This window comes from Gallinula chloropus (genome assembly GCF_964237585.1).
Source record: "Gallinula chloropus genome assembly, chromosome: 36".
Taxonomy (NCBI): domain Eukaryota; kingdom Metazoa; phylum Chordata; class Aves; order Gruiformes; family Rallidae; genus Gallinula; species Gallinula chloropus.
Window position 1 is genome coordinate 686,467 of NC_140121.1, and position 25,368 is coordinate 711,834.

The window sequence follows — 25,368 nt, forward strand, 5'->3', positions numbered from 1 at the left end:
CCACCACCATCAGCTCCTCATCAGGAGGGGTCTCACCAGGACTTCATCTCCATCAGCTCCTCCTCAGGAGGGGTCCCACCAGGGCCTCATCTCTACCAGCTCCTCCTCAGGAGGGGTCTCACCAGGGCTTCATCTCCATCAGCTCCCACCAAGGCCCCACCACCATCAGCTCCTCATCAGGAGGGGGGTCCCACCAGGGCCTCATCTCTACCAGCTCCTCCTCAGGAGGGGTCCCACCAGGGTCTCCCCTGCATCGGCTTGTTCCCTAAGTGGATGTACTGCTGCTGCTGCTGCTGCTGCTCCTCCTCCCTAAGAGCCATCCCACCAAGACTTCATCCCCATCATCTCCTCATCAGGAGTGGTCCCACCAAGACTTCATCCCCATCATCTCCTCATCAGTGGTCCTCCCAGGACCTCATCCCCATCACCTCCCCCTCAGAACTGGTCTCACCAGGACCTCATCCCCATCATCTCCTCATCAGTGGTCCTCCCAGGACCTCATCCCCGTCACCTCCTCACCAGGATCTTATCTCCTCCTCATCAGTGGTCCTCCCAGGACCTCATCCCCATCACCTCCTCCATAGACACCCCCCCACCGGGACCCCACCCCTGTTGTCTCCATGGAGGCATGGCGGCAGTGCGCCCACTGGTTGGTGGCAGCGCGGGTGTTGCCCGCTGGTCACCGGGCGAGCAGCCCCGAGGGGCAGGTGTGGGACCTGGCACAGGCGCTGAGGGATGGGGTGTTGCTCTGTCACCTCCTCAACGCTCTCCTGCCGCACGCTGTACCCTCCCGGGACATCTGTCCCCGTCCCCAGATGTCACAGGTATGGAGCAGGGGTGGGTGGAGTTGTGGGGGAGGGTCTCAGAGAGGGGGTGTGTGGGGGTGATGGTGACGGTGACGGTGGCGGTGAGGGGTGTGACTGACGGGGATGGTGGTGATGGTGCCAATGGGAGTGATGATGGTGACAGTGTTGGGGGTGATGGTGATGGGGGTGACTGTGACGGTGTCAGTCAGCCTGACGTTGATGGTGACAGTGACAGTGTTGGGGGTGATGGTGGTGGTGATGATGATGAGGGTGACCATGATGGTGTCAGTCGGCCTGATGTTGATGGTCACAGTCACCATGGTGGCGATGATGATGATGGGGTGACCATGATGGTGTCAGTCAGCCTGATGTTGATGGTGACAGTCACCATGGTGGTGATGATGATGGGGGTGACTGTGACGGTGTCAGTCAGCCTGATGTTGTTGGTGACAGTGACAATGTTGGGGGTGATGGTGGTGGTGGTGATGATGATGATGAGGGTGACCATGATGGTGTCAGTCGGCCTGATGTTGTTGGTGACAGTGACAATGTTGGTACTGATGATGGGGGTGACTGTGACGGTATCAGTCAGCCTGATGGTGATGGTGACAGTGACAGTGTTGGGGGTGATGGTGATGGGGGTGACTGTGACAGTGTCCGTCAGCCTGACGTTGCTGGTGACAGTGACAATGTTGGGGGTGATGGTGGTGATGATGATGAGGGTGACCATGATGGTGTCAGTCAGTCCGATGTTGACGGTGACAGTGACCACAGGGGGTGACAATGACCATGACCATGACAATGATGGTGACCCCTGGAGGTGTTGGCACAACTGAGGGTGGTGGTGACACTGAGGGTGTTGGCTGTGGTGTTGGTGATGCTGGTGGTGCTGGTGCCAACGGGGGACGCCAGCGGTGCTGACAGCAAAGGTGATGGTGACGACTGTGGCTGGAGGTGACAGTGAGGGTGACAGTGGGGGTGTCGCTGATGGGGGGGGGGTGGGTGTCGATGGTGGTGCTGGTGAGGCTGACACGCTACCACCGCAGTTCCTGTGCCTGAGGAACATCCGCATCTTCCTGACCACCTGCGCTGACAAATTCGGGGTCCCCAAGCACCGGCTCTTCGGCGCCTTCGACCTCTTCGATGTCCAAGACTTTGGCAAGGTGGGACCCATAGGACACCACGTAGGGGGGGGTGGGGGACACATGACACCCCCACCCCTTCACCCCACCCCTTTCCAACGTCCCCTGTCCGTCCCCAGGTGATTGACACCCTCTCCACCCTCTCCTGGACCTCCATCGCCCAGAGTAAAGGCTTCACGTGAGTTTTGGGGTGGGGGTGGAGGGGGACATGGGACACCCCGTGGTATCTGAACCCCCTTTTGGGGGATCTGGGGGTCCTGCTGTCCAAGGGACCCAGGTTGTGTCTGTCTGTCGTATCCCCCCCCACCTCCAGCCCCTTCCCCACGGAGGATTGTGTGGGGGACGATGACGTCTACAGCGGCCTCTCCGACCTCATCGAGTGAGTGGGGGTCTGGGGGGGGTGTTTTGGGGTGCCAGGGGGCACTAGGGGGGTGCGGGGGGGTGTCTTGGGGGGTATTTGAGGGGTATTAAGGGTGATTAGTGGGGTATTAAGGAGGGTAGTGGAGTATTAAGGGGAGTAGTGGGAGGTTTGGGGGTGCCAGGAGGCACTAGGGGGGGTCTTGAGGGGGTATTAAGGGTCATTAGTGGGGTATTAAGAGGGGTAGTGGGAGGTATGGGGGGGTTGGGGTGCCAGGGGGCACTAGGAGGGTACAAGGGGGTGTCTTGGGGGGTATTTGAGGGTTATTAAGGGTGATTAGTGGGGTATTAAGGGGGGTATTGGGGGTACAGGGGGGTATTGAGGGTGTGGGGGGTATTGGGGGTATTGGGAGGTACAGGGGGGTATTTGGGGTTACAAGGGGTGTAATTGGGGGTGCAGGGTGGGTATTGGGAGGTACGGGGGGTATTGGGTGTACAGAGGGGTATTGAGGGTGTGGGGGATATTGGGGGGTACAAGGGGAGTATTGGGGGGTACAGGGGGGGTTTGGGAGGTATGGGGGGCATTGGGGGGTACAAGGTGGGGTATCAGGGGGCTGTTAGGGGGTGTCAGGGGTATTAAAGGGGAACTTGGGGGAACAGGAAGGGGGGTGCCCTGGGGTGGGTGGGGGGGTGTAGAGGGGGTGCAGTGGGGGTACCAGGGTGTCCCCCCCGCAGTGACACAGCGGAGGAGGACGATGACCTGTACGACTGCGTGGAGGCCGAGAAGGACGACGCTGACGACATCTACGAGGACCTGATGAGGGGGGAGACCCCCCCAGCCATGGTGGGTGTCCCCCCCCCACACCCCCCTTCCTCCCATATCCGGACCGTCCCCCACCCAGCCCAGACACCTGGGTGCCCCCCAATGTCCCCCAATGTCCCCCCCATGTCCCCCAGTGTCCCCCCATGTCCTCCTCATGCCCCCCATGTCCCCAGTGTCCCCCCATGTCCTCCTCATGCCCCCCCCATGTCCCCAGTGTCCCTCCTGTGTCCCACAATGTCCCCCAATATTCCCCCATGTCCCCCCCATATCCCAACATCCCCCCAACGTCCCCCCCATCCCAATGTCCCCCCCATATCCCAGTGTCCCCCCATGTCCCCTGTGTCCCCCCATCGCAATGTCCCCCCCATATCCCAATGTCTCCCAATGTCCCCCAATGTCCCCCACGTCCCCCCCATGTCCCCCCATATCCCAATGTCCCCCCATGTCCCCCCCGTATCCCAACATCCCCCCAACATCCCCCCCCCATATCCCAATGTCACCCAATGTCCTCCCATATCCTTCCCATGTCCCCCAATGTCCCCCCCAAATCCCAGTGTCCCCCCATGTCCCCCCATATCCCAGTGTCCCCCCATGTCCCCCATGCCCCCCAAGGAGGTTTGGGTGTCCCCAGATCATTCCCCCCTCCCCAACACCTCTGGGGACACCCTGGGGGGCTGTGTCCCCCCCAAACCTGGACACTCAGGATCACACACACCCCCTCCCCAAAATGGGGGTCCCATTGTGCCCCCCCCAGAAGGTGGAGGTGGACCGGCGGCTCTGCTGCCTCCAGGAGCTGAGGCAGACGGAGGAGAGGTACACGGAGACCCTCGCGTCCATCTGCCAGGTGGGGGGCACTGGGGGCACTGGGGACACTGGGGGCACTGGGGGCACATTGGGGATGGAGGTGACATTGGGGGGACATTGGGTATGGGGGGGACATTGGGATATGGGGGGACATTGTGATATGGGGGGACATTCTGATATGGGGGGGACATGAAGGGATATGGGGGGACATGGGGGGAACATTATGGGGGGGACACAGGGGGGACATTGGGATATGGGGGGGGGACATGGGGCACATGGGGGGGACATGGGTGGATATTGGGATATGGAGGGGACATGAAGGGACATGGGGATGTTGGGGGACATTGGTATATGGGGGGACATGGGGGGACATTGGGGACATTGGGATGTGGGGGGGACATTGGGGGACATGGGGGGACACTGGGATATGGAGGGGACATGGGGGGCATGGGGGGCATGGGGGGACGTTGGGGGACATTGGGATATGGGGGGACATTGGGGGATATTGGGATATGGGGGGACATGGGGGGATGTTGGGATATGGAGGGGACATTGAGGGACATTGGGGAGACACAGGAGGGACACTGGGGACATGGAGGGGCATGAGGGGGACTTGGGGGGGACATTAGGGGACATTGGGGTGTGGGGGGACATGGGGGGGTGTTGGGATATGGGGGGGACGTTGGGGATGGAGGCGACATCTGGGGACAAGGGAGGGACACTGGGGACATGTGGGGACACTGGGACAGGTCCCCCCAGTGCCTTCAGCCCCCGCTCCCAGTGCTCCCAGTAACCCCAGTACCCACAGCACTTCCTGCGGCCCCTGCGGTACTTCCTGCAGCCCCAGGACCTGGAGAGCATCTTCATCAACATCGAGGTGCTCCCAGTGCTCCCAGTAACCCTCCCAGTGCTCCCACTAACCCTCCCAGTGCTCCCAGTAACCCTCCCAGTGCTCCCAGTGCTCCCAGTAACCCTTCCAGTACTTTCAGTGCTCAAAAAAACCCCTCCCATTTCTGCCAGTAACCCCTCCCAGTACTCCCAGTGCTCCTAACAACCCCTCCCATTGCTCCCAGTAACCCCTCCCAGTACTCCCAGAGCTCTCCAAAATCCCCAGTAGCCCTTCCCAGTGCTCCCAGTAACTCCCAGTAACCCCAGCAGAGGCTCCTGGGAGGGTCTGGGTGAGGGTCCCAGATGGGGGTGACCAATTGGGTGACCCCCCTGTCCCATCCCCACCCCCCACCCCAGGACCTGCTGCAGCTGCACCGGGTCTTCCTGGAGGAGCTTCAGGGGGCACTGGGGGAGCGGGGGGGGGGGCACGGGTTGCCCCCCCTCTTCCTCGCCTACAAAGAGAGGTGAGGGGCGATGGGGGAGCTTTGGGGGGGCCCTGGGAGGACAATGTGGGTGGGGGGCTGGTTTAGGGGCCCTTATTTTTTTTGGGGGGGGGGGCGGAGGGGGTTTGAATCCATTTTTTGGGGGGGGGGGTCCCAAAAGGGGTTCAATCCTGACAACCCCCCCACCCTGGGTGGGTCTTGGGGTGGTCCCAGCTCTATTTGGGGGGGGTCCCCATTCCAATTGGGGTGTCAGCTCCAGCTGGGTGGGTCTTGGGGTGGTCCCAGCTCTATTTGAGGGGGGGGTCCCCATTCCAACTGGGGTGTCAGCTCCAACTGGGTGGGTCTTGGGGTGGTCCCAGCTCTATCTGAGGGGGGGGTCCCCATTCCAACTGGGGTGTCAGCTCCAACCGGGTGGGTTTTGGGGTGGTCCCAGCTCTGTTTGAGGGGGTTTTGGGGTGGGGGTGATTTTGGGGTGGTTTCCATGTGCCCCCCACCCCCAGGTTCCTCCTCTACGGCCGCTACTGCAGCCAGGTGGAAGCGGCCGCCCGGCACCTCGACCAACTTGCCACCAACACCGACCTCCGGATGAAGCTGCAGGTGGGTCAGAACCCCCCCCTCTAGAACCCCTCACGACCCCAGAAACCCCCTCCCCACACTCACACACTCCCCCCCTCCCCAGGAGTGTTCCCAACGAGCCAACAACGGGCGCTTCTCCCTCCGGGACCTTCTGATGGTGCCGATGCAACGGGTGCTCAAGTACCACCTCCTGCTCCAGGTCTGGTTGGGGGTGGGGGGGTGGGGGTTGGGAACTCCTGGGTCATCCCCCCACCCCCCCTTCCACCCCGGGATCCCCTGAGCACATCTGGGAGCCCTGGGGACAAGGGACACACGTGGGGGGGATGCTTGGGGTGATGGGGGGGGATGTGTGGGTCCACTGGGACATGCCCGGGTACTTTGGGGTCACCTGTATCCCTTGGGGTGGTGGGGGGACATCTAGGTCCCCCCCTGGGACACACCAAGGTCCTTTGGGGTCACCTGGGACCCTTGGGGTGGTAGGGGGGACAGCTAGATCCCCTGGGACATGCCCAGGTCCTTTGGGGTCACCTTTGGGGTCCCCTGAGCATCCCTGGGACCCCTGGGGACAAGGGACACACATGGGAGGACCCTTAGGGTGATGGGGGGACATCTAGGACACCCCTGGGACACCCCCAGGCCCTTTGGGGTCACCTTTGAGCATCCCTGAGACTCTTTGGGACACGGGACACCTCTGGGTCCCTTTGGGGGCACCTGGGTCCCTTGGAGAGGGAGGGGGGATGCCTGAGACCCCCAGGCCATGTCTGGGTCACTTGGGGGTCCCTTGGGGGTCTCCTGAGAACATCTGGGACTCTTGGGGACAGAGGGACACACCTGGGGTACAGCTGGGTCCCTGAGACCCTTGGGGACATCTGGGTCCCTTGGGGGTCCCGGACGAGGGGTCCTAACTCCTGCTCCCCACCAGGAGCTGGTGAAGCTGACCCCAGACCCATCGGAGAGGGAGAGGCTGCGGGCGGCCCTGGATGCCATGAGGGTGCGTTTGGGGGGGGTCCTGGGTGGTGGGGGGGGGCTGGAGAGATGGGGGGGGTCCTAGGGGTGGGGTCTGAGGAGGTTTGGGGGTCTGGAGGGATTTTAGGGGGTCCTGGGAGGAGTTGGAGTGTCCTTGAGGGGCTTCTGGGGGTCTTGGGTCCTTCCTGAGGGGGTCTGGAGGGATTTGAGGGGGGTCCTGGGCTGTTGGGTGGGTCCTGAGGGGGTCTGGAGGGATTTGAGGGGGTCCTGGGGGTCTTGGGTGGGTCCTGAGGGGGGTTGGGGGTGTCCTGAGGTGGGTTCTGGGTGGTGTACCCCAGAAGGTCTGGGGGGGGGGGCGGAATTTGGGGGTTTCTGAGGGTCGGGGGTGCTGAGGGGTCCCCAGGGGTACCTGGGGGTTTTGGGGAGGGTCTGACTGGGGCCCCCCCAGGACCTGGCTCAGTGTGTGAACGAGGTGAAACGGGACAACGAGACCCTGAAGCAGCTGACGAGCTTCCAGCTCAGCATCCAGAACATGGTTGGGACCCCCCTGGACCACCCCATGTCCCCCCCACACACCCCACCCTCCCCTGGGACACCCGCCAACCCCCCAGCCCCTCTCCAATCCCTCCACGGTGGGGACATCCTGTCCCCCCACCCCAAAACCCCTCCAGCATCCCTGGGACCCCCCCAGTGTCCCTGTGCCCCCACCCCCACCCTGGGACCCCCCGATGTCCCTGTGTCCCCCCCATGTCCCACCAATGCCCCAGGTCCCTTCCCCACCATGTTCTCCTGTCCCCCCCAACCCTCCGTGTCCCCAATGTCCCCCCCCCCATATCCCCAATGTCCCCCCCTGATGTCTGGCACAGCCCCAGTCCCTGGCCCAGTTCGGGCGCCCCAAAATCGACGGGGAGCTGAAGGTCTCCAGCACCGAGCGACGCTCCAAGGCAGACAGGTGGGGCAGGGAGAGGGACACTCTGGGGGGGCCCCAGGGAGACCCATGGGGACGTGGGGACACCACAAGAACACTCAGGAGGTGTGGGGACATCATAGGGACACAATGGGGACACCTCAAGAACACTAAAGGGGTGTGGGGACACCATGAGGACACCATGGGGAGACCCATGGGGATATGGGGACACCATGGGGACACCTCAAGAACACTAAAGGGATGTGGGGACACCATGGGGACACCATAGGGAGACCCAAGGGGATATGGGGACACCATGGGGACACCACAGGAACATGGAGACACAACAGGAGCACTAAAGGAGTGTGTGGACACCATGAGGACACCATGGGGATACCCATGGGGACATGGGGACACCATGAGAACAGCCAAGAGGACAGGGGGACACCATGGGGACACCATGGGGACATCATGGGGACACCAGAGGAACATGGTGACACCACGAGAACACTAGAGGGGTGTGGGGACACGATGGGGGGGACACCTTGGGGACATCATGAGGACACCATGGGGACACCAGAGGAACGTGGGGACACCACAGGAACACTAAAGGGGTGTGGGGACACCATGGAGACACCATAGGGACACCATAGGGACACAATGGGGACACCATGTGGACACCACAGGAACACTAAAGGAGTGTGGGGACACCATGGGGACACCATGGGGACATCATAGGGACACCATGGGGACACCATGGGGACACCCAAGGGGATATGGTGACGCTACAGAGACACCATTAGGAGACCCCTGGGGACACCACGGGGGGCACGAGGATGCCACGGGAAGATGGGGACACCCCTGAAGTGCCTGGTGGCCTTGGGCACCCAGTGCCAACCCCACCCCCGTCCCCAGGTACGGCTTCCTCCTGGACAAGGCCCTGATCATCTGCAAACGCCGTGGGGACGCCTACGAGGCCAAAGACGTCGTGGACCTGCAGAGCCACCAGCTGAGGGACGGTGACCTCGGCCCCCGCGATGGCAAGAAGGTACCTGGGGACCTGGCTGTCCAAGGGGGACCCATCGAAGTTTGGGGGACCCATGAGCCTGGCTCGAGGTGGCCACGGGGGTCCCTTCCCCAAGGAACCCAAGTGTCCAGGTCTGGTGAACCCCAGAATCCAGGTCCCTGGTGGACCCCAACATCCAGGTCTGGTGGACCCCAGGATCCAGATCTGGTGGACCCCATCATCCAGGTCTGGTGGATCCCAGCACCCTGGTTCTTGGTGGACCCCAGCATCCTGGTCCTGGGTGGACCCCAGGGTCCAGGTCTGGTGGACCCCAGAATCCAGGTCCTTGGTGGACCCCAGCATCCAGGTCTGGTGGACCCCAGATTCCAGGTCTGGTGGACCCCAGCATCCAGATCTGGTGGATCCCAGCACCCTGGTTCTTGGTGGACCCCAGCATCCTGGTCCTGGGTGGACCCCAGGATCCAGGTCTGGTGGACCCCAGAATCCAGGTCCTTGGTGGACCCCAGGATCCAGGTCTGGTGGACCCCAGAATCCAGGTCCTTGGTGGATCCCAGGATCCAGGTCCTTGGTGGACCCCAGGATCCAGGTCTGGTGGACCCCAGGATCCAGGTCCTTGGTGGACCCCAGCATCCAGGTCTGGTGGACCCCAGGATCCAGGTCTGGTGGACCCCAGCATCCAGGTCCTTGGTGACCCAAAGCATCAGGTTCCTTGGTGGCCACGCTGAAGCCTGGTGGCCCCAGAAACATGGTCCCCAGTGGCCCCAGGCACCTGGGTGGCAATGAACCCAGTTGTCCAGGACTCCACTGAGCCCCACCCGTGTCCACAGTGGACCCACACCTTCCTGCTCATCAACACGGCCGGGCAGCAGGGCTACGAGCTGTTCTTCAAGACCAGGGAGCTGAAGAAGAAGTGGCTGGAGCAGTTTGAGATGGCCCTGTAGGTCCCCCTGCACCCTACCACCTGGTGGGGGGGGAGACGTGCTCCTTTGGGAAGAAGGTGGCTTTGTGGGGGGAGATTTCCCCCACCAGACCCAGGGGTCTCCATCTCTTGGCAGCTCTAACATCTTCCCTGACCATGCCCTGGCCGATGGGCATGACTTTCAGATGTTCTCCTTTGAGGACACCACGTCCTGCAAGGCCTGCCAGATGTTGCTGAGGTAGGACCCCCCCAAAATTATACCCCCAAAATACCCAGAGGGGGGACAATTAGATGGGGCAGGGTGACCTGGAGACCTCAGGGGAGGTGGTTGGAGGTTGGGTGAAGACTTCAGGGCTCAAGACCTGGGGGAGTTGAGGTCAAGGTGGGTCAACCCTTGGATGGGTTGAGGGGGGAGTTAGTAAAGGATTGGGTAGGTTGAGTCCTGGGCCATGCCAACGTGGGTCAAGTCTTGGGTGGGTCAAAGAGCTGATGGGTGAAGCCCTGAGAGGCCCCAAGACCAAGGTGGGTCAAGGATTGGGTGGAGGTCAAGGTGGGTCAAGGGTTGGATGGAGTAAAACAAGACCAGGGTGGGTCAAGACCTTGGTGGGTCAAGTCCTGGGCTGGCCAAGGCCACGTTGGGTCAAGTCCTGGGTGGGTTAAGACCAAGGTAGGATGATCCTGGTGGAACCAAGACCAACACGGGCCCAGATCCTGGTGGGACAAGGACTGGGCTGGCCCAAATCCCAGGGTGGGTCTGGGATTGGGTGGGTTAAAACCAAGGTGGGCTGGTCCTGGTGGAACCAAGGCCAACATGGGCCAAGATCCTGGTGGGACAAGTCCTGGGCTGGCCAAGGCCACGTTGGGTCAAGTCCTGGGTGGGTTAAGACCAAGGTGGGCTGATCCTGGTGGAACCAAGGCCAACATGGACCCAGATCCTAATGGGTCAAGTCCTGGGCTGGCCAAGGCCACGTTGGGTCAAGTCCTGGGTGGGTTAAGACCAAGGTAGGATGATCCTGGTGGAACCAAGGCCAACATGGGCCCAGATCCTGGTGGGACAAGGACTGGGCTGGCCCAAATCCCAGGGTGGGTCTGGGGTTGGGTGGGTGGGTGCAGGTGGACCGAGGAGGTGTCCCCAGGTGCTGACCACGTCCCCGGTGTCCTCCCAGGGGCACCTTCTACCAGGGCTACCGCTGCAACCGGTGTCGAGCTCCAGCTCACAAGGAGTGTCTGGGGCGCCTGGGGACCTGTGGCAAGAGCGGCACCGGTGAGAGACGTGGTGGGGGGACATCCTGGGATGAGGACGTGGGGTGTGTGTGGGGGGCAGAACATTATGGGATGGCTCAATGCCCCCTCCAGTTAACACAGGTTGTCTTCTGCTCCACAGACTCCAGCTCTGGCACCAGGAAGGTAAGGTCAAAGTGGGTCAAAATGGGTCAAAATGGGTCAAAACAGGTCCAAAAGGGTCAAAATGGGTTGAAATGCCCCAAATTTGGGTGTGAGGAGACCCTGGGGGGTGACCACGTTCTCCTTGCTCCCCAGAACAAGGCGCAGCGACCTGGTCCTGAGAAGAAGCGTGGAGACCTGGGTGAGGACAATGCTGGGGGGTGGGGGACCAGACACCTGGCTCCATGTGTTTTGGGGGTGGGGGGAGGAGAAGGTGGCTCCTCCCCACTCCCCATATCACGTGTCCTTCTCCCAGGCTTGCCCAAGATGGAGGCCAGCCAGCCCTACAACGGGGTCCCACCACCGCCGGGGTCGATGGTTCCTGCCCTACGCCTCAGCCCTGGGGACGTCGTGGAGGTCACAGTGGCCAAAGCTGAGCAGCTCTGGTGGCAGGTGGGGGTGGGATTGGGACCCTCATGGTTATTCTGGGGTGGGTAGACCACCACGGCCATGCTGGACCACCCACGGCGAGCTCAGGGCTGTGGTGGGTTAGGGTAGAGCTCCGTGATGAGTTGGGGGGTCATGGTTGGGTGGAGCATCCAGGATGGGGGTTGGGACAGATCCCTACAGCCAGAGTGGACCCCCCCCCAGTGTGGGGTTGGACCTCCATGGGCATGCTGAACCCCATGGTGGGGATAGACCACCCCCCAGCGATGGAGATGGGCATCCTTGGCCATGCTGAACCCCCCACTATGGAGATAGACCAAGAACCCCATGATGGGGCTGGACCCCCCCCCTTCCAGCCTCCTGGGGGGCAGTGGGTCTCCTTGGTGGGGCTCCATACCCTCCCTAACCCCATGGACCTTCATCCATAGGGCAGGAACGTGGCCAACGGTGACCTGGGCTGGTTCCCCAGCGCTGCTGTGAGACCCTTCATCTGTGTGAGTCTGGGGACCCCCCCCAAAAATATCTCCAGGATGCTCTGCACCCACCCTGATGTCCCCAAGATGTTGGGGTGACCTGGGATTTGGGAAGGAGGGGGGGGATGTTACCCTCTGTCCCCCCTCTTGATCCCAACTCTGCTTCTCTCTCCCAGGTGCCTCTGCCAGATCTCTCCGTCTACCCCTGGTTGGTGTTGGGGGGGGTCCCCCAAATCCTCCTCTGGGGTCCCATCACCCTTGGGGACCTCCTCAATCCTGCCCCTTGGGTCACCCTGTGTTCCCCAGGACCCCGTGAATCCTCCCCTGGGGTCCATAACCTTCTTGGGGTCTCCCCAAATCTCCACCCAGGGCCACCCCATCCTTCTTGGGGTCACCCTATATCCCCCAGGACCTCCCAGATGCCTTCTTGGGGTCTTTCACCCTTCCTACCTTCACCCCCCAGCTTCCAGGTCCCCCACAAATCTCCCCCCAGATCCTCCATCTCCACCCCCAAACCATCCCCAAGCCCTTCATCCTTCTTGGGGTTCCTCAAATCCATCCCCAGGACCCCACAAATCCTTCCTCGGGGTCACCTCTTTGGTATTAACCCCCCCAAAATGTTCTTCTGAGCCCTCCCCCTGCCCCAACCTTCCTGTGATCACCCCATAACTCCCAGGTCACCCAACCCTCCTGGTGTCACCTCCAAATCCTTCCTTCACCAGAGCTCCCACAGCCCCCCGAGTCCTCACAGCCCCAAATTGCTCCAGGGAAGGGGTGGGGGGGTGTCAATTTGGGGGCTCAGGACCACCCCCACCCCCCAATTCCCCCACCCCCAGGTATGCTGGCCCCATGGAGAGGGCAGAAGCTGAGCAGACCCTGGTGCCCCGTTCCGACGGCGCCTTCCTGGTCCGGCAACGGGTGAAGGACGCTGGTGAATTCGCCATCAGCATCAAGTAAGGACCAAGAACACCTCCAAATTTGGGGTTGGGGGGGGGTGTTGAGGGGGTGTAGGTCTTCTTCTCAACCCCCCCCACTTTGCACAGGCACCGTGGGGAGGTGAAGCACATCAAGGTGATGACAGCAGAGGGGCTTTATCGCCTCACGGAGAAGAAGGCGTTCAGGGGGCTGGTGGTGAGTGTTGGAGCACCTTTCTCTGCCCCAGATCTCAACCCAGATCTTTAGGGGGTGTCCCAACCCTCCTGCCCCAGATATTGGGGTTGGGGGGCTCGGTGGTGACCCCCAAGGCTTGTCTCCATCATCCCCAGGAGTTGGTGGAGTTCTACCAGCGCAGCTCGCTCAAGGATTGCTTCAAAGCCCTGGACACAACACTCGTGGTGCCCTTCAAGACACCTGAGAGCCAAGCTGGTCCCCGGCCACCTGGTAGGACTTTGGGGGGGACCTGGGGTGAGGTGGTGTCTGTGGGTTGGAGGGGGAAGCGGGGGGAACCCTAATTGTTGGGGGGCGGTGGTAGGATGGAGGTGGGGGGGTGGATGGAGGTGGTGGTGGGGTGGAGGGGTGGTGGGATGGAGGTGGGGGGGTGGATGGAGGTGGTGGTGGTGGGATGGAGGTGGGGGGGGTGGGATGGAGCGGTGATGGGATGGATGGAGTGGTGGTGGTGAGATGGAGTGGTGGTGGGATGGAGGTGGAGGGAGGGAGGGATGGATGGAGGTGGTGGGATGGATGGAGGTGGTGGGATGGATGGAGGTGGTGGGATGGATGGAGGTGGTGGGATGGAGGTGGAGGGAGGGATGGATGGAGGTGGTGGGGTGGGGTGGTGGTGGGATGGAGGTGGAGGGGTGATCCTGGAGGAGAGAAGAGGCTGAGGTGGGGCAGTTGAGTCACAGGGATGGAAGAAGGACGATGGCCAAGAGATGAGGAGTCCAGGGGGTGCTTGAGGCTGGGGAGGAGAAGGGGATGGGTCAAGAGGGGGGACAAAGGGGCTGGGACGAGGGGGGGGTGGTTGAGCCATGGGGCCAAGTTGGCTGATGGTGACCAAGAGGTTGAGGGACCAGCGCTGGGGTGATTTGAGGAGGGACAAAGGATCGAACTTGGGCTGGGCCAAGGGGGTTGGTTGGGTTTTGGGGGACACCTCGAGGGACGTGGCCAAGGGATGGGCTGAGGGAAGGACAACCAAGGGCTGGGGGGAGGGGGATGGGACACGACACAAATAGCCACGAGGACCAGTTGGTGGGGACTTTGAGGACAAGTTGGGGGTCTCACCCATGCCCTCCCCCTGTCCCCACCCACCCAGGAGCCATGAGGAGCTTTGGGTCGGCCAAAGTCCGCTACGACTTCTGCGCCCGGGACCGGACGGAGCTGACGCTGAGGGAAGGTGACATCATCCACGTCCTCAGCAAGAAGGGCCACCCAGGCTGGTGGAAAGGAGAGATCTACGGGCGGGTATCGTCCCCTTTCCCCCCCCTCCCCAAACCCCACCAAACCCACCAGCTTCTCCACACCTTCTCCTAACCACAACCTTCCCCCACCCAGGTCGGATGGTTCCCCGCCAACTACGTGGAGGAGGATTACTCAGAGTACTGCTGACACCCCCCCCCTCACTCCATCCTTGTGTCCCCCAGCCCACCCCACCTCAGAGGACACCGACATCCCACCCCACAACCCCTCCTGCCCCAGTTAATTTATGCCTCTTCTGCTCCAGGAGGGACAATAAAGGAGGAAGAGGATGAGTAGGGTTGGAGTCTGTGGAGGAAGATCTGTGTGGGGAAGGAGGAGGACATGGAGGGGGAGGGTTGGGGTTGTTCTGGGAAAGGACCCAACGTGGCCAGGAGGACAATGAGCCCAAAGGTTGTGTAACCAGCTTCACTGGGCACAGAAGCAGGAGGCCACACGGGGGGGGACACCACGGGGTTGGGGCTGGTGTGTCCAAGGAAGGGACAGGGATACCTGGGAAGGGGTGAGACCGTGGAGGAGGAGTCACCAGGAAGGGACCTGGATGTCCAGTGGGGACGAGGACACAGGGACAGTGACTCCAGGAAGGGACCTGGATGCCCAAGGAGGACGAGGTCAAGGGGTCCGTATCTCCAGGAAGGATCCCAGATGTCCAAGGAGATCGAGGTCATGGGGACAGTGACTCCAGGAAGGGACCTGGATGTCCAATAGGGACGAAGTCAAGGGGTCAGTATCTCCAGGAAGGATCCCAGATGTCCAAGGAGATCAAGGTCATGGGGATAGTGACTCCAGGAAGGGACCCAGATGTCCAATGGGGACAAGGACACAGGGACAGTGACTCCAGGAAGGGACCTGGATGTCCAACAGGGACGAGATCAAGGGGTCAGTATCTCCAGGAAGGAACCTGGATGCCCAAGGAGGACGAGGTCAAGGGGTCCGTATCTCCAGGAAGGATCCCAGATGTCCAAGGAGATCGAGGTCATGGGGACAGTGACTCCAGGAAGGGACCTGGATGTCCAATGGGGACAAGGACACAGGGACAGTGACTCCAGGAAAGGACCTGGATGTCCAGTGGGGACAAGGTCAAGGGGTCAATATCTCCAGGAAGGATCCCAGATGTCCAAGGGGGTCCCTGGAAATGAGATATCTGGGTGGGGACAAGGACACAGGGACAGTGACTCCAGGAAGGGACCTGGCTGTCCAGTGGGGACGAGGTCAAGGGGTCAGTATCTCCAGGAAGGGACCCAGATGTCCAGTGGGGACGAGGTCATGGGGACAGTGACTCCAGGAAAGGACCTGGCTGTCCAGTGGGGACAAGGTCATGGGGACAGTGACTCCAGGAAAGGACCTGGCTGTCCAGTGGGGACAAGGTCATGGGGACAGTGACTCCAGGAAGGGGCCTGGATGTCCAGTGGGGACAAGGTCATGGGGACAGTGACTCCAGGAAGGGACCTGGCTGTCCAGTGGGGACGAGGTCATGGGGACAGTGACTCCAGGAAGGAAACGAGACGTCTGAGCGGGGACAGGGTCACGGTGCTGGTGCCACCAGGGAGGGTCCCATCCACCCCTGCGGGGACGTCCCCATGGAGCAGATGCCTCCAAGGAGATCTCCAAGCTCCTTGGTGGGACATCACCCCCACGAAGAAACCCAGGGATGGGGTGGAGGGGCCTCCCTTACGTGCCATGAGCAGCCTCAGGCCTCAGCCACAGCACGGGGGGGGGGGAGTGGTGGGGGTGGAGATTGGGGGGTTGGGGGGGGGGAAGCGGTTTGTGGGGCCGTTGGTGGTTTCAGGGCCATCCGGTGTCACTTCCCAGTGCCACTGGTGCTGCGAGGGCCACCTCGTGCCCCCCTGCCTCCTGGGATGGGGTCCCCCCTCTTCTCCACCTGCTTTTGGGGTGAGTCATGCTCCCCCCCCCACCCCCCAAATCCCTCCCTGGAAAGAGGTAGAGGGGTGGGGGGGTGGGGATTTTGGGGGATGGGAAAGGGAAACTGAGGCAGAGAGGGAAGTAGGGGAGATGAAGTTGTCCCAAAACGAGGCTGCTGGGGGTCGGGGGGGGGGTGTCAAGGCTAAAAATGGGGGTGGGGTGTGAAGGGGGCGTTGGGTGGGGGGGGTTGAGCTGAGGGGGTGAAGGTTGAACCCCCCCCCAAATGGGAATTGAGGCCCCAAAGGGGGGGGTGGATACATCAGGGTCGGTGCTGGGGGAGGGGGCTGCCCTAAAAAGGGGGGGGGCTGAGGGCTTGTGGGGGAGTGAACCCCAAAAGGAGGGGGTTGAGCCTAAAAGGGGGGGTTGAGCCCAAAAAAGGGGGGGGTTGAGCCCAAAAAAGGGGGGGGTGGCCCCAAAAGGGGGGAGGTTGGCCCCTCCAAGACAGTTTTGAGCCCTGGTGGGGGTGTGGAGCCCCAAAAAGGGGGGTTTTAGCCCCCAAAATGGGGGTCTGAGCTCTTGTAGGGGGAGGTGAACCCCTAAAGGATGGGGTTGACCCCCAAAAAAGGGGGGGTTGACCCCAAAAGGGGGTTTTTGACGTCCCCAAGACAGTTTTGAGCCCTGCTGGGGGTGTGGAGCCCCAAAAAGGGGGGTTTTAACCCCAAAAAGGTGGGTGTTGAGCACTGCTGGGGGGAGAATGAGCCCCAAAAGAAGGGGGTTGACCCCGAAAGGTGGGATTTGACCCCAAAAAGGGGGGATTTGACCCCCCCAAGAGAGTTTTGAGCACTGATGGGGGTGTAGAGCCCCAAAAAGGGGGGGTTTAGCCCCAAAAAGGGGGGGGTCTGAGGGATTATGGGGGGGTGAACCCCAAAAGGAGGGGGTTGAGCCCAACAAAGGGGGGGTTAACCCCAAAAGGGGGGGATTTGACTCCCCCAAGAACGTTTTGAGCCCTGGTGGGGGTGTAGAGCCCCAAAAAGGAGGGTTTTAACCTCAAAAAGGGGGGTTATCCTCCAAAAGGGGGGGTCTGAGCTCTTGTAGGGGGAGGTGAACCCCAAGAGGGGGGATTTGACCCTAAAAGGGGGGATTTGACCCCGAAAAGGGTGAGTTTGACCCCCCCAAGGATGTTTTAAGACCCTGATGGGGGTGTAGAGCCCCATAAAGGGGGGTTTAACCCTAAAAAGGGGGGTTTTATACTCAAAAAAAGGGGGGGTGACCCCAAAAGGGGGGGTTGAGCCCCATGGAGATGTTGATGGAGGGGTGGGGGGGTGGGGGTGGGAGGTTTTGGGGTGCTGACGTTGCCCTGTCACCCCCAGTGCTGACCCAGCTCCTGAGCCACCTCCCCCTGGGGGCTCCCAGACAGGTGAGGGGGGGGTTGGGTGGTCTTGGGGGGGGGGGGGTTTGGGGGGGGGGGGGTCTGTGTGAGGTTGGGAGGGCCGAGGGGGGGTCACAGCAGGATTTGGGGGGGGGGTCAGACCCAGAGCTGGGTTCTCCCTCCCTGGGAAGGAGGGTTGGGGGGTGGTCTTGGGGGGGGGGAATTTGGGGGGGGTCTGTTGGGTGGTCTTGGGGGAGGTGGTTTTTGGGGGGGGTGTTTTTTGGGGGGGGGGGGGTCTGTGTGAGGTTGGGAGGGCTGAGGGGGGGGTCACAGCAGGATTTGGGGGGGTCAGACCCAGAGCTGGGTTTTGCTCCCCCCAGGAAGGATGGGGGGGGGGGGGGTAGGTAGCACATTTGGCGTGTCCCCCCCCCAATTCGTGTGTCCCCCCCCTCAGTGCCCTGTGGTGACCACTCCTGCTCCATCACCAGCTGCTGCCTGACGTACCCAAGCACCCAAGCTCGGGTCTGTGGGTGCCCCCCCGGGATGGTGCCCACCCCCCATAACTCCTCCATCATCTGTCAGAGTAAGGGGGCAAGACCTTCTACCCCCCCCCCCATCCTTTCTCGCCCCCCCCCCCATTCTACCCCCCCCCCAAGCCACACAGGTGGGGGGATGGGTGGTGCAGCCCCCCCCCCCCCCACTCCCCCCCACCCACTCAGTGTTGACCCAAATCTGCAGCACCCCCCTGTAACATCCCCAGCCTGGAGGAGGAGAAGGAGAAGTGTAGAGACCCCCAGGTGGGGTTTGGGGGGGGGGGGGGGGGAGGGAAGGGGTGGGGGGAGGAGGGATGGAGGGAGGGATGGATGGAGGGAGGGATGGAGGGAGGGAGGGGTGGAGGGAGGGATGGAGGGAGGGATGGAGGGATGGAGGAGGGATGGAGAGAGGGAGGGAGGGAGGGAGGGAGGGAGGGAGGGAGGGAGGGAGAGAAGGATGGAGGGAGGGATGGAGGGATAGAGGGAGGGATGGAGGGAGGGAAGGATGGAGGAGGGATGGAGGGAGGGAGGGATGGAGGAGGGAGGGAGGGAGGGAGGGAGGGGTGGAGAGAGGGGTGGAGAGAGGGGTGGAGGGAGGGATAGAGGGAGGGATGGAGGGAGGGATGGAGGGAGGGATGGAGGGATGGAGGAGGGATGGAGAGAGGGATCGAGGGAGGGAGGGAGGGAGGGAGGGAGGGAGGGAGGGAGGGAGGGAGAGAAGGATGGATGGAGGAGGGATGCAGGGAGGGATGGATGGAGGGAGGGGGCAAGGAGGGACAGCTGGATGGACAGAGGGACTGGAGGGAAGGCCAGCCAGCCAGCCAGACAGACAGACAGACACCCCCCCACCCCAGGCATCCTCGGGGGACGCCTCCTGCAGCCAGACCATCCAGAGGTTCCTGCAGAAAGCCTGCACCTCCCCCCCCACCAACACGCTGCAGGTGATGGAGGGGGGGTGGGGAGGGGGTGGGAGGGGCAAGAACACGCGTGTTCCCAGCCCCACACGGGTCCCCCTCACCCACACACGTGTGTGTCCCCCCCTCCCCACCCCCCCACCCCCCCAGACCCTGCTACCCCAGCTGCAGAGGAAGGCTGACACCAGCCAAGACGTCAAGATCCTGCTGAAGACCACCGAAGACCTCGTGCTCCAGGTGGCCTTGGGTGGGTTGGGCTCCCAGAACTTCAACACCACCACCATGGGTACGTCAGCACCCATGGGTGCTCACCCCCCCCCCGACCCCCCAAACCCCTCCTTGAGCTCATCCCCCCACCAAGACGCTGGGTTGGCATCACCCCCTCCTTTCCTCAAGCTCTCCAAGAGCATCGCGGTACCCAGAGGTGGGCAAGAGGTGCCCCCTTTTTCCTCCTCTTCCCACCTCAAAAATGGTCTCTTTTCACCCCAAAAAAAACCCCACCCCAGAAGCCAAAGCAGAGGTGGTGGGGGACAACTGCAGCCAGAAGCTGGAGCTGGAGGTGGGTGGGCAGAGCTTGACCATCAACTGCTCCGAGGTGGTGGCCAACTCCAAGGGAGGTAAGGTCACCCCCAAAAAACCCCCCCAAACCCCCCCAAACTGGGTGGGTTTTTGGGGTGGGGGGAGTAGTTTTGACCCAGTTCCTTCACCTAGACAAGAAAGCCGTGGTCTTCATCGTCTACAAGGACATAGAGACGCTGCTGACCAACGTCACCGAGGAGAAGGAGGAGATCATCTCCCCCGTGGTGGGCGGCACCGTGGCCAATCTCAACGGCAGCTTCAAGGGTTTCTTCAGCATCACCCTCCAGCACCATAAGGTGGGTGCTGGGGGGGACACCCCAGGGGGGGTTGGGGGTGGTATGGGTTGGGGGGATGTGGGATGAGGGGGTGGGGTGGGGGTGGGTGATGAGGGTTGGGTGGGGGAGGTGGTGGGGGATAAGGGTTGGCCAAGGGGGGTGGGGGTACATGATGGGGGTGGGGGGGTGGCCAACTGGGGTGGGGGGTGGGTGATGGGGGTGGGTGGTGGGTGGTGAGGGTTGGCCAAGGGGGGTGGGGGTGATGATGGGGGTGGGGGAGGTGGTGGGGGGATGAGGGTTGACCAACTGGGGTGGGTGTTGGGTGATGGGGGTGGGTGGTGGGTGATGAGGGTTGGCCAAGGAGGGGGGTGGGGTATCAGCATCGTGATGGTGAATTTTTGGCCTTGTGTGTCCAACCCTGGGGTCAGTGGGTGGTCCCACAGAGGTGGGGGTGCTCCCATGGTGGCGGTGGCGGCCCCCCACCCCGTTCCTCTCACCTGATGTGGAAAGGGGTGGGGGGGTGGTGGTGGTGGGACCCCCATCAGGCGCTGCAGGTGGGCAAGAAGGCGCTCTGTGCGTTCTGGGATGTGGAGGAAACCCAAGGCCAATGGAAATCCGACGGCTGCGATCGCACGGGGGGGAATGACACCGTCTCCATCTGCACCTGCCAACACTTCACCACCTTCGCCGTCCTCATGGCCCTCAACCCCCCAGGGGTAGGAACCCACCTGCACCCTCAAAGAACGACCCATTTTGGGGGTGGGGGTGGAGGGGTTCTTCCCCCCCTTTCCCCTCCCCCCCCCCTTTTTTTGGGCTGCTGGCGTGACGTCATGCGTGTGACGTCACCAGGACGACGACTGGGTGCTGACCGTGGTCACCTACGTGGGGATATCGGTGTCCCTGGTCTGCCTCTTCCTCACCATCCTCACCTTCCTCCTGTGCCGCTCGCTCTGGAGCGTCAGCGTCACCCTCCACCTGCAGCTCAGCATCTGCCTCTTCGCCGCCAACCTCCTCTTCCTCGTGGCTGGATCGCAGACCAAAAACAAGGTACAGGCTCCTCAAGGTCCCCCATAGGTCTTTTGGGGGCCTCCAGAAGCTCCTCAGGGGTCTCCTTGAGCTCCTTGGGAACTCCAAAGGTTCCTCAGGGGCTCCTTGAGCTCTTTGGGACCTCCAGAAGCTCCTCAGAGGGTTCCTTGAGCTTCTTGGGTCTCCTTGAACTCCTTGGGGTCTCCTTGAGCTCTGTGGGGCCTCCAGAAGCTCCTCAGGGGTTCCTTGAGCTCCTTGGGAACTCCAGAAGTTCCTCAGGGGCTCCTGGAACTCCTTGGGGTCTCCACAGGCTTCTTGGGGGTCTCCTTGAGCATCTTGACACTTTCAAGGGCTCCTCGGGGTCTCCTTGAGCTCCTTGGGGTCTCCTTGAGCATCTTGGCACCTTCAAGGGCTCCTCGGGGTCTCCTTGAGCTCCTTGGGAACTCCAGAGCTTCCTCAGGGGCTCCTGGAACTCCTTGGGGGTCTCCTTGAGCTCCTTGGGGTCTCCTTGAGCATCTTGGAGCACCTGAATTACAGGAAGCACCTGAATTACAGGTAGTTCCTGAGTGACAGGCAAACCCAGCTGGAATAGGAGGTTTGGAGGTCCCCAGACCATCCTCCAACTCAAAGCAGGCCCTCAGTTGGGGTTCCTCAAGGAACATCCCCAAGGGCCAGAGATGCCACCACCTCCCCACCCTGAGGTGACACTGAGGTGACACTTGAGGAGCCTCACACATCCCTCTTCTCCCCCCCGCAGCTGGCATGCGGCATCACGTCCGGCTTCCTCCACTACACCCTCCTCTCCAGCTTCTCCTGGATGTTCCTGGAGGGTCTGCACCTCTTCCTCACCGTCAGGAACCTGCGTGTCCTCAACTACACCAGCGCCAGTCGCTTCAGGAAGAGGTTTATCTACCCTGTGGGCTACGGCGTGCCGGCCATCGTGGTGGCCATCTCTGCCGCCATCCATCCCCATGGCTACGGCACCAAGGGCTTGTGAGTCCCACCACGTCCTTGTGAGCCCCACCAAGTACTTGTGAGCCCCACCAAGTACTTGTGAGTCCCACCTGAGTCCCATCAAGTACTTGTGAGTCCCACCTGAGTCTCACCACATCCTTGTGAGTCCCACCAAGTACTTGTGAGTCCCATCTGAGTCCCACCAAGTACTTGTGAGTCTCACCACATCCTTGTGAGTCCCACCAAGTACTTGAGTCCCACCTGAGTCCCACCAAGTACTTGTGAGTCCCACCAAGTACTTGTGAGTCTCACCAAGTACTTGTGAGTCCCACCAAGTACTTGTGAGTCTCACCTGAGTCCCATCAAGTACTTGTGAGTCCCACCAAGTACTTGTGAGTCTCACCACATCCTTGTGAGACCCATCAAGTACTTGTGAGTCCCACCACACCCTTGTGAGTCCCACCAAGTACTTGTGAGTCCCACCTGAGTCCCATCAAGTACTTGTGAGCCCCACCAAGTACTTGTGAGTCCCACCTGAGTCCCACCAAGTCCTTGTGAGTCCCACCACATCCTTGTGAGCCCCATCAAGTACTTGTGAGTCCCACCACATCCTTGTGAGTCCCACCAAGTACTTGTGAGTCCCACCTGAGTCCCATCAAGTACTTGTGAGCCCCACCAAGTACTTGTGAGTCCCACCTGAGTCCCATCAAGTACTTGTGAGCCCCACCAAGTACTTGTGAGTCCCACCTGAGTCCCATCAAGTACTTGTGAGTCCCACCAAGTGCTTGTGAGTCCCACCTGAGTCCCATCAAGTACTTGTGAGTCCCACCAAGTATTTGTGAGTCTCACCACATCCTTGTGAGTCCCACCACATCCTTGTGAGCCCCATCAAGTACTTGTGAGTCCCACCACATCCTTGTGAGTCCCACCAAGTACTTGTGAGTCCCACCTGAGTCCCATCAAGTACTTGTGAGTCCCACCAAGTACTTGTGAGTCTCACCACATCCTTGTGAGTCCCACCAAGTACTTGTGAGTCCCACCTGAGTCCCATCAAGTACTTGTGAGTCCCACCAAGTATTTGTGAGTCTCACCACATCCTTGTGAGTCCCACCACATCCTTGTGAGTCCCACCAAGTACTTGTGAGTCCCACCACATCCTTGTGAGTCCCACCAAGTACTTGTGAGTCTCACCTGAGTCCCATCAAGTACTTGTGAGTCCCACCAAGTACTTGTGAGTCTCACCACATCCTTGTGAGACCCACCAAGCACTTGTGAGTCCCACCTGAGTCCCACCAAGTACTTGTGAGTCTCACCATGTCCTTGTGAGTCCCATCAAGTACTTGTGAGTCCCACCACATCCTTGTGAGTCCCACCAAGTACTTGTGAGTCCCACCACATCCTTGTGAGTCCCACCAAGTACTTGTGAGTCCCACCACACCCTTGTGAGTCCCATGAAGTGCTTATGAGTCCCATCAAGCACCCAAGATGGGGGGGTCAACCAAACTGGGGTGGTGGGCTCATCAATGGAAGGAGAACATCCCTCGTTTTGCCTAAATTGGGGTGTGTGTCCCCCAAAATAAGACCCCTCAGCATCCAGACCTGGGTGTCTTCGTGCTGCTGATGGATTTTTGGGGTGGGGTTGGGGGGTTCTTCCCTTTATTTTTTGTCCCTTTTAAGCTGCTGGTTGAGCACTGAAAGAGGCTTCATCTGGAGTTTCCTCGGGCCCATCTGCGCCATCATCCTGGTGGGTCTTTTGGTGATGAAAAAGGAGGGGGAAGGGACAGGAATTGGGGCAAAAAAGTAGCAAAAATAGCCAATTTAGACCCAACTTTAAAGACAGCATTAAGGAAACACCTCCTTGGGTTGGGTCTGCTGGGTGGAGGTGCCACCTCACGTTGGCGCTGGGCGTGGGGGTGGGTTGACCCTTTTCCACCCCAAATTTTTGCCCCCCCCCAACATGAAAAAATGATGGGTTTTGGCTTTTCCACCCCAGGTTAACCTGCTGTTTTTTCTCATCACCCTCTGGACTCTCCGGCACAGATTGTCCTCTCTCAACGCCGACGTCACGGCCATCAAAAACACCCGGTGGGTTTTGATGTCATCAGCGGGAAGGGTGTTGAGTGGGGGTGGGGGGGGTTGGGAGGGGAGGATGAGGAGGAGGATGAAGAGAATCATGGGCTGGTTTGGGTTGGGAGGGACCCCAAAGGTCACAGAGCTCCAACCCCCCTGCCACAGGCAGGGACACCAACCTCCAGGCCTGGAGCTACACAAGGTTGCCCAAGGGCCTCATCCAGCCTGGCCTTGGGATGGGCCACCTGGGGTGGCTTTTTTTGGGTGAGAAAGAGAGCAAACGAGGTGTTCCACCACCAGGATGATGACGTTCAAGGCCCTGATGCACATCTGCATCCTGGGCTGCACGTGGGGCGTGGGCTTCCTGAAGACCCAAGGGGACAACGTGGTGGTGAACTACATCTTCACCATCATCAACACCCTGCAAGGAGCCTTCATCTTCCTCGTGCACTGTGTCCTCAACCGGCAGGTACAATGGGGTGGGACGTGGCCCAGGGGTGCATGGTGGGGGGGGGGATGTGGCCTAGGGATGCTTGAGGGGGGGACATGGGGGGGGGGGATGGGGACAAGGACACTCAGGGGCCTTTCCACAGGTGACTGAGCAGTACCGGCGCTGGTTTAGGGCGCTGAGGAGACAAGCCCACCCCCAGGAGATGCCCACCACCGAGATAAACATCACCTACACCACGGTAAGGGGGTGCTGGGTGGGCACCCAAACATCTGGGTGGGCACCCAAACATCTGGGAGGGCAGCCAAACATCTTGGGTGGGCACCCAAACATCTGGGTGGGCATCCAAAAAGGAGGTGGCCCCAGGGTTCTGGGGTGGTGGGGGGGTCTGGTAATAAATCACCAGAACCTCCACGCCCTTTTTGCCCTTTTTTGTCCCAAATTTGTCCTCCTTTCACCCCAACCTGGCCCCTTCTTTGCCCCCCACCCCAGGAAGGGGAGAGACACCAAACCCAGAGCACCGAGGGCTGCACGTGGGAGAAGTGACAGCGGGTACCACCCAGGACCGACCCGTTCCTGCTACATCCCACCCATATGCCCAGGATTTTGGGGCGTATCCGACCCGTTTCCAGCATTTTCTCCAAGAAACGAGCCTTTTTCCAGTGTTTCCTGGTGTTTCCCAGCATTTTCCAGAACAGTCCAGCATTTCCCAGCATTTTCCCAGCATCTCCCAGCCTTCCCCAGCATTTCCCAGCATCTCCCAGCATTTCCCAGCATTTCCCAGACTTCCCCAGCATTTCCCAGCATCTCCCAGCATTTCCCAGCATTTCCCAGTATCCCCTAGTGTTTCCCAGCATTTCCCGGTGTTTTCCAGCCTTTTAACCCCATTTTAGTTAAATTCCCAGATTTTTGCTCATTTCTCCACCCCGACGGTTCATTAAATTAGTTAATTTGGGTCCCAAAA

The 25,368-nt window shown here is 61.0% G+C and overlaps 2 protein-coding genes across 2 annotated transcripts; both read left to right on the forward strand.

Annotated features, from left to right (window-relative positions):
- Positions 1-620: 620 nt before the first annotated feature.
- VAV1 (vav guanine nucleotide exchange factor 1) lies at positions 621-14,623 on the forward strand (the record flags this gene model as incomplete). Its single annotated transcript, XM_084277780.1, has 27 exons — positions 621-824; positions 1,853-1,969; positions 2,068-2,126; positions 2,262-2,327; positions 3,041-3,149; positions 3,883-3,972; positions 4,741-4,809; positions 5,178-5,284; positions 5,764-5,860; positions 5,943-6,038; positions 6,762-6,830; positions 7,254-7,340; positions 7,672-7,757; positions 8,628-8,760; positions 9,567-9,676; positions 9,795-9,896; positions 10,825-10,922; positions 11,043-11,065; positions 11,198-11,243; positions 11,358-11,494; positions 11,917-11,982; positions 12,138-12,169; positions 12,798-12,914; positions 13,005-13,092; positions 13,227-13,341; positions 14,213-14,361; positions 14,452-14,623. The coding sequence occupies 27 exons, from the start codon at positions 621-623 to the stop codon at positions 14,503-14,505; spliced, it is 2,526 nt and encodes an 841-aa protein (XP_084133906.1). The 3' UTR covers positions 14,506-14,623.
- Positions 14,624-15,774: 1,151 nt separating this feature from the next.
- On the forward strand, positions 15,775-25,330 carry LOC311203164 (adhesion G protein-coupled receptor E4-like; the record flags this gene model as incomplete). Its single annotated transcript, XM_084277800.1, has 11 exons — positions 15,775-15,903; positions 19,218-19,338; positions 19,764-19,927; positions 20,452-20,622; positions 20,756-20,953; positions 21,690-21,925; positions 23,564-23,630; positions 23,880-23,971; positions 24,257-24,425; positions 24,550-24,645; positions 24,897-25,330. The coding sequence occupies 11 exons, from the start codon at positions 15,775-15,777 to the stop codon at positions 24,948-24,950; spliced, it is 1,497 nt and encodes a 498-aa protein (XP_084133926.1). The 3' UTR covers positions 24,951-25,330.
- Positions 25,331-25,368: the final 38 nt, after the last annotated feature.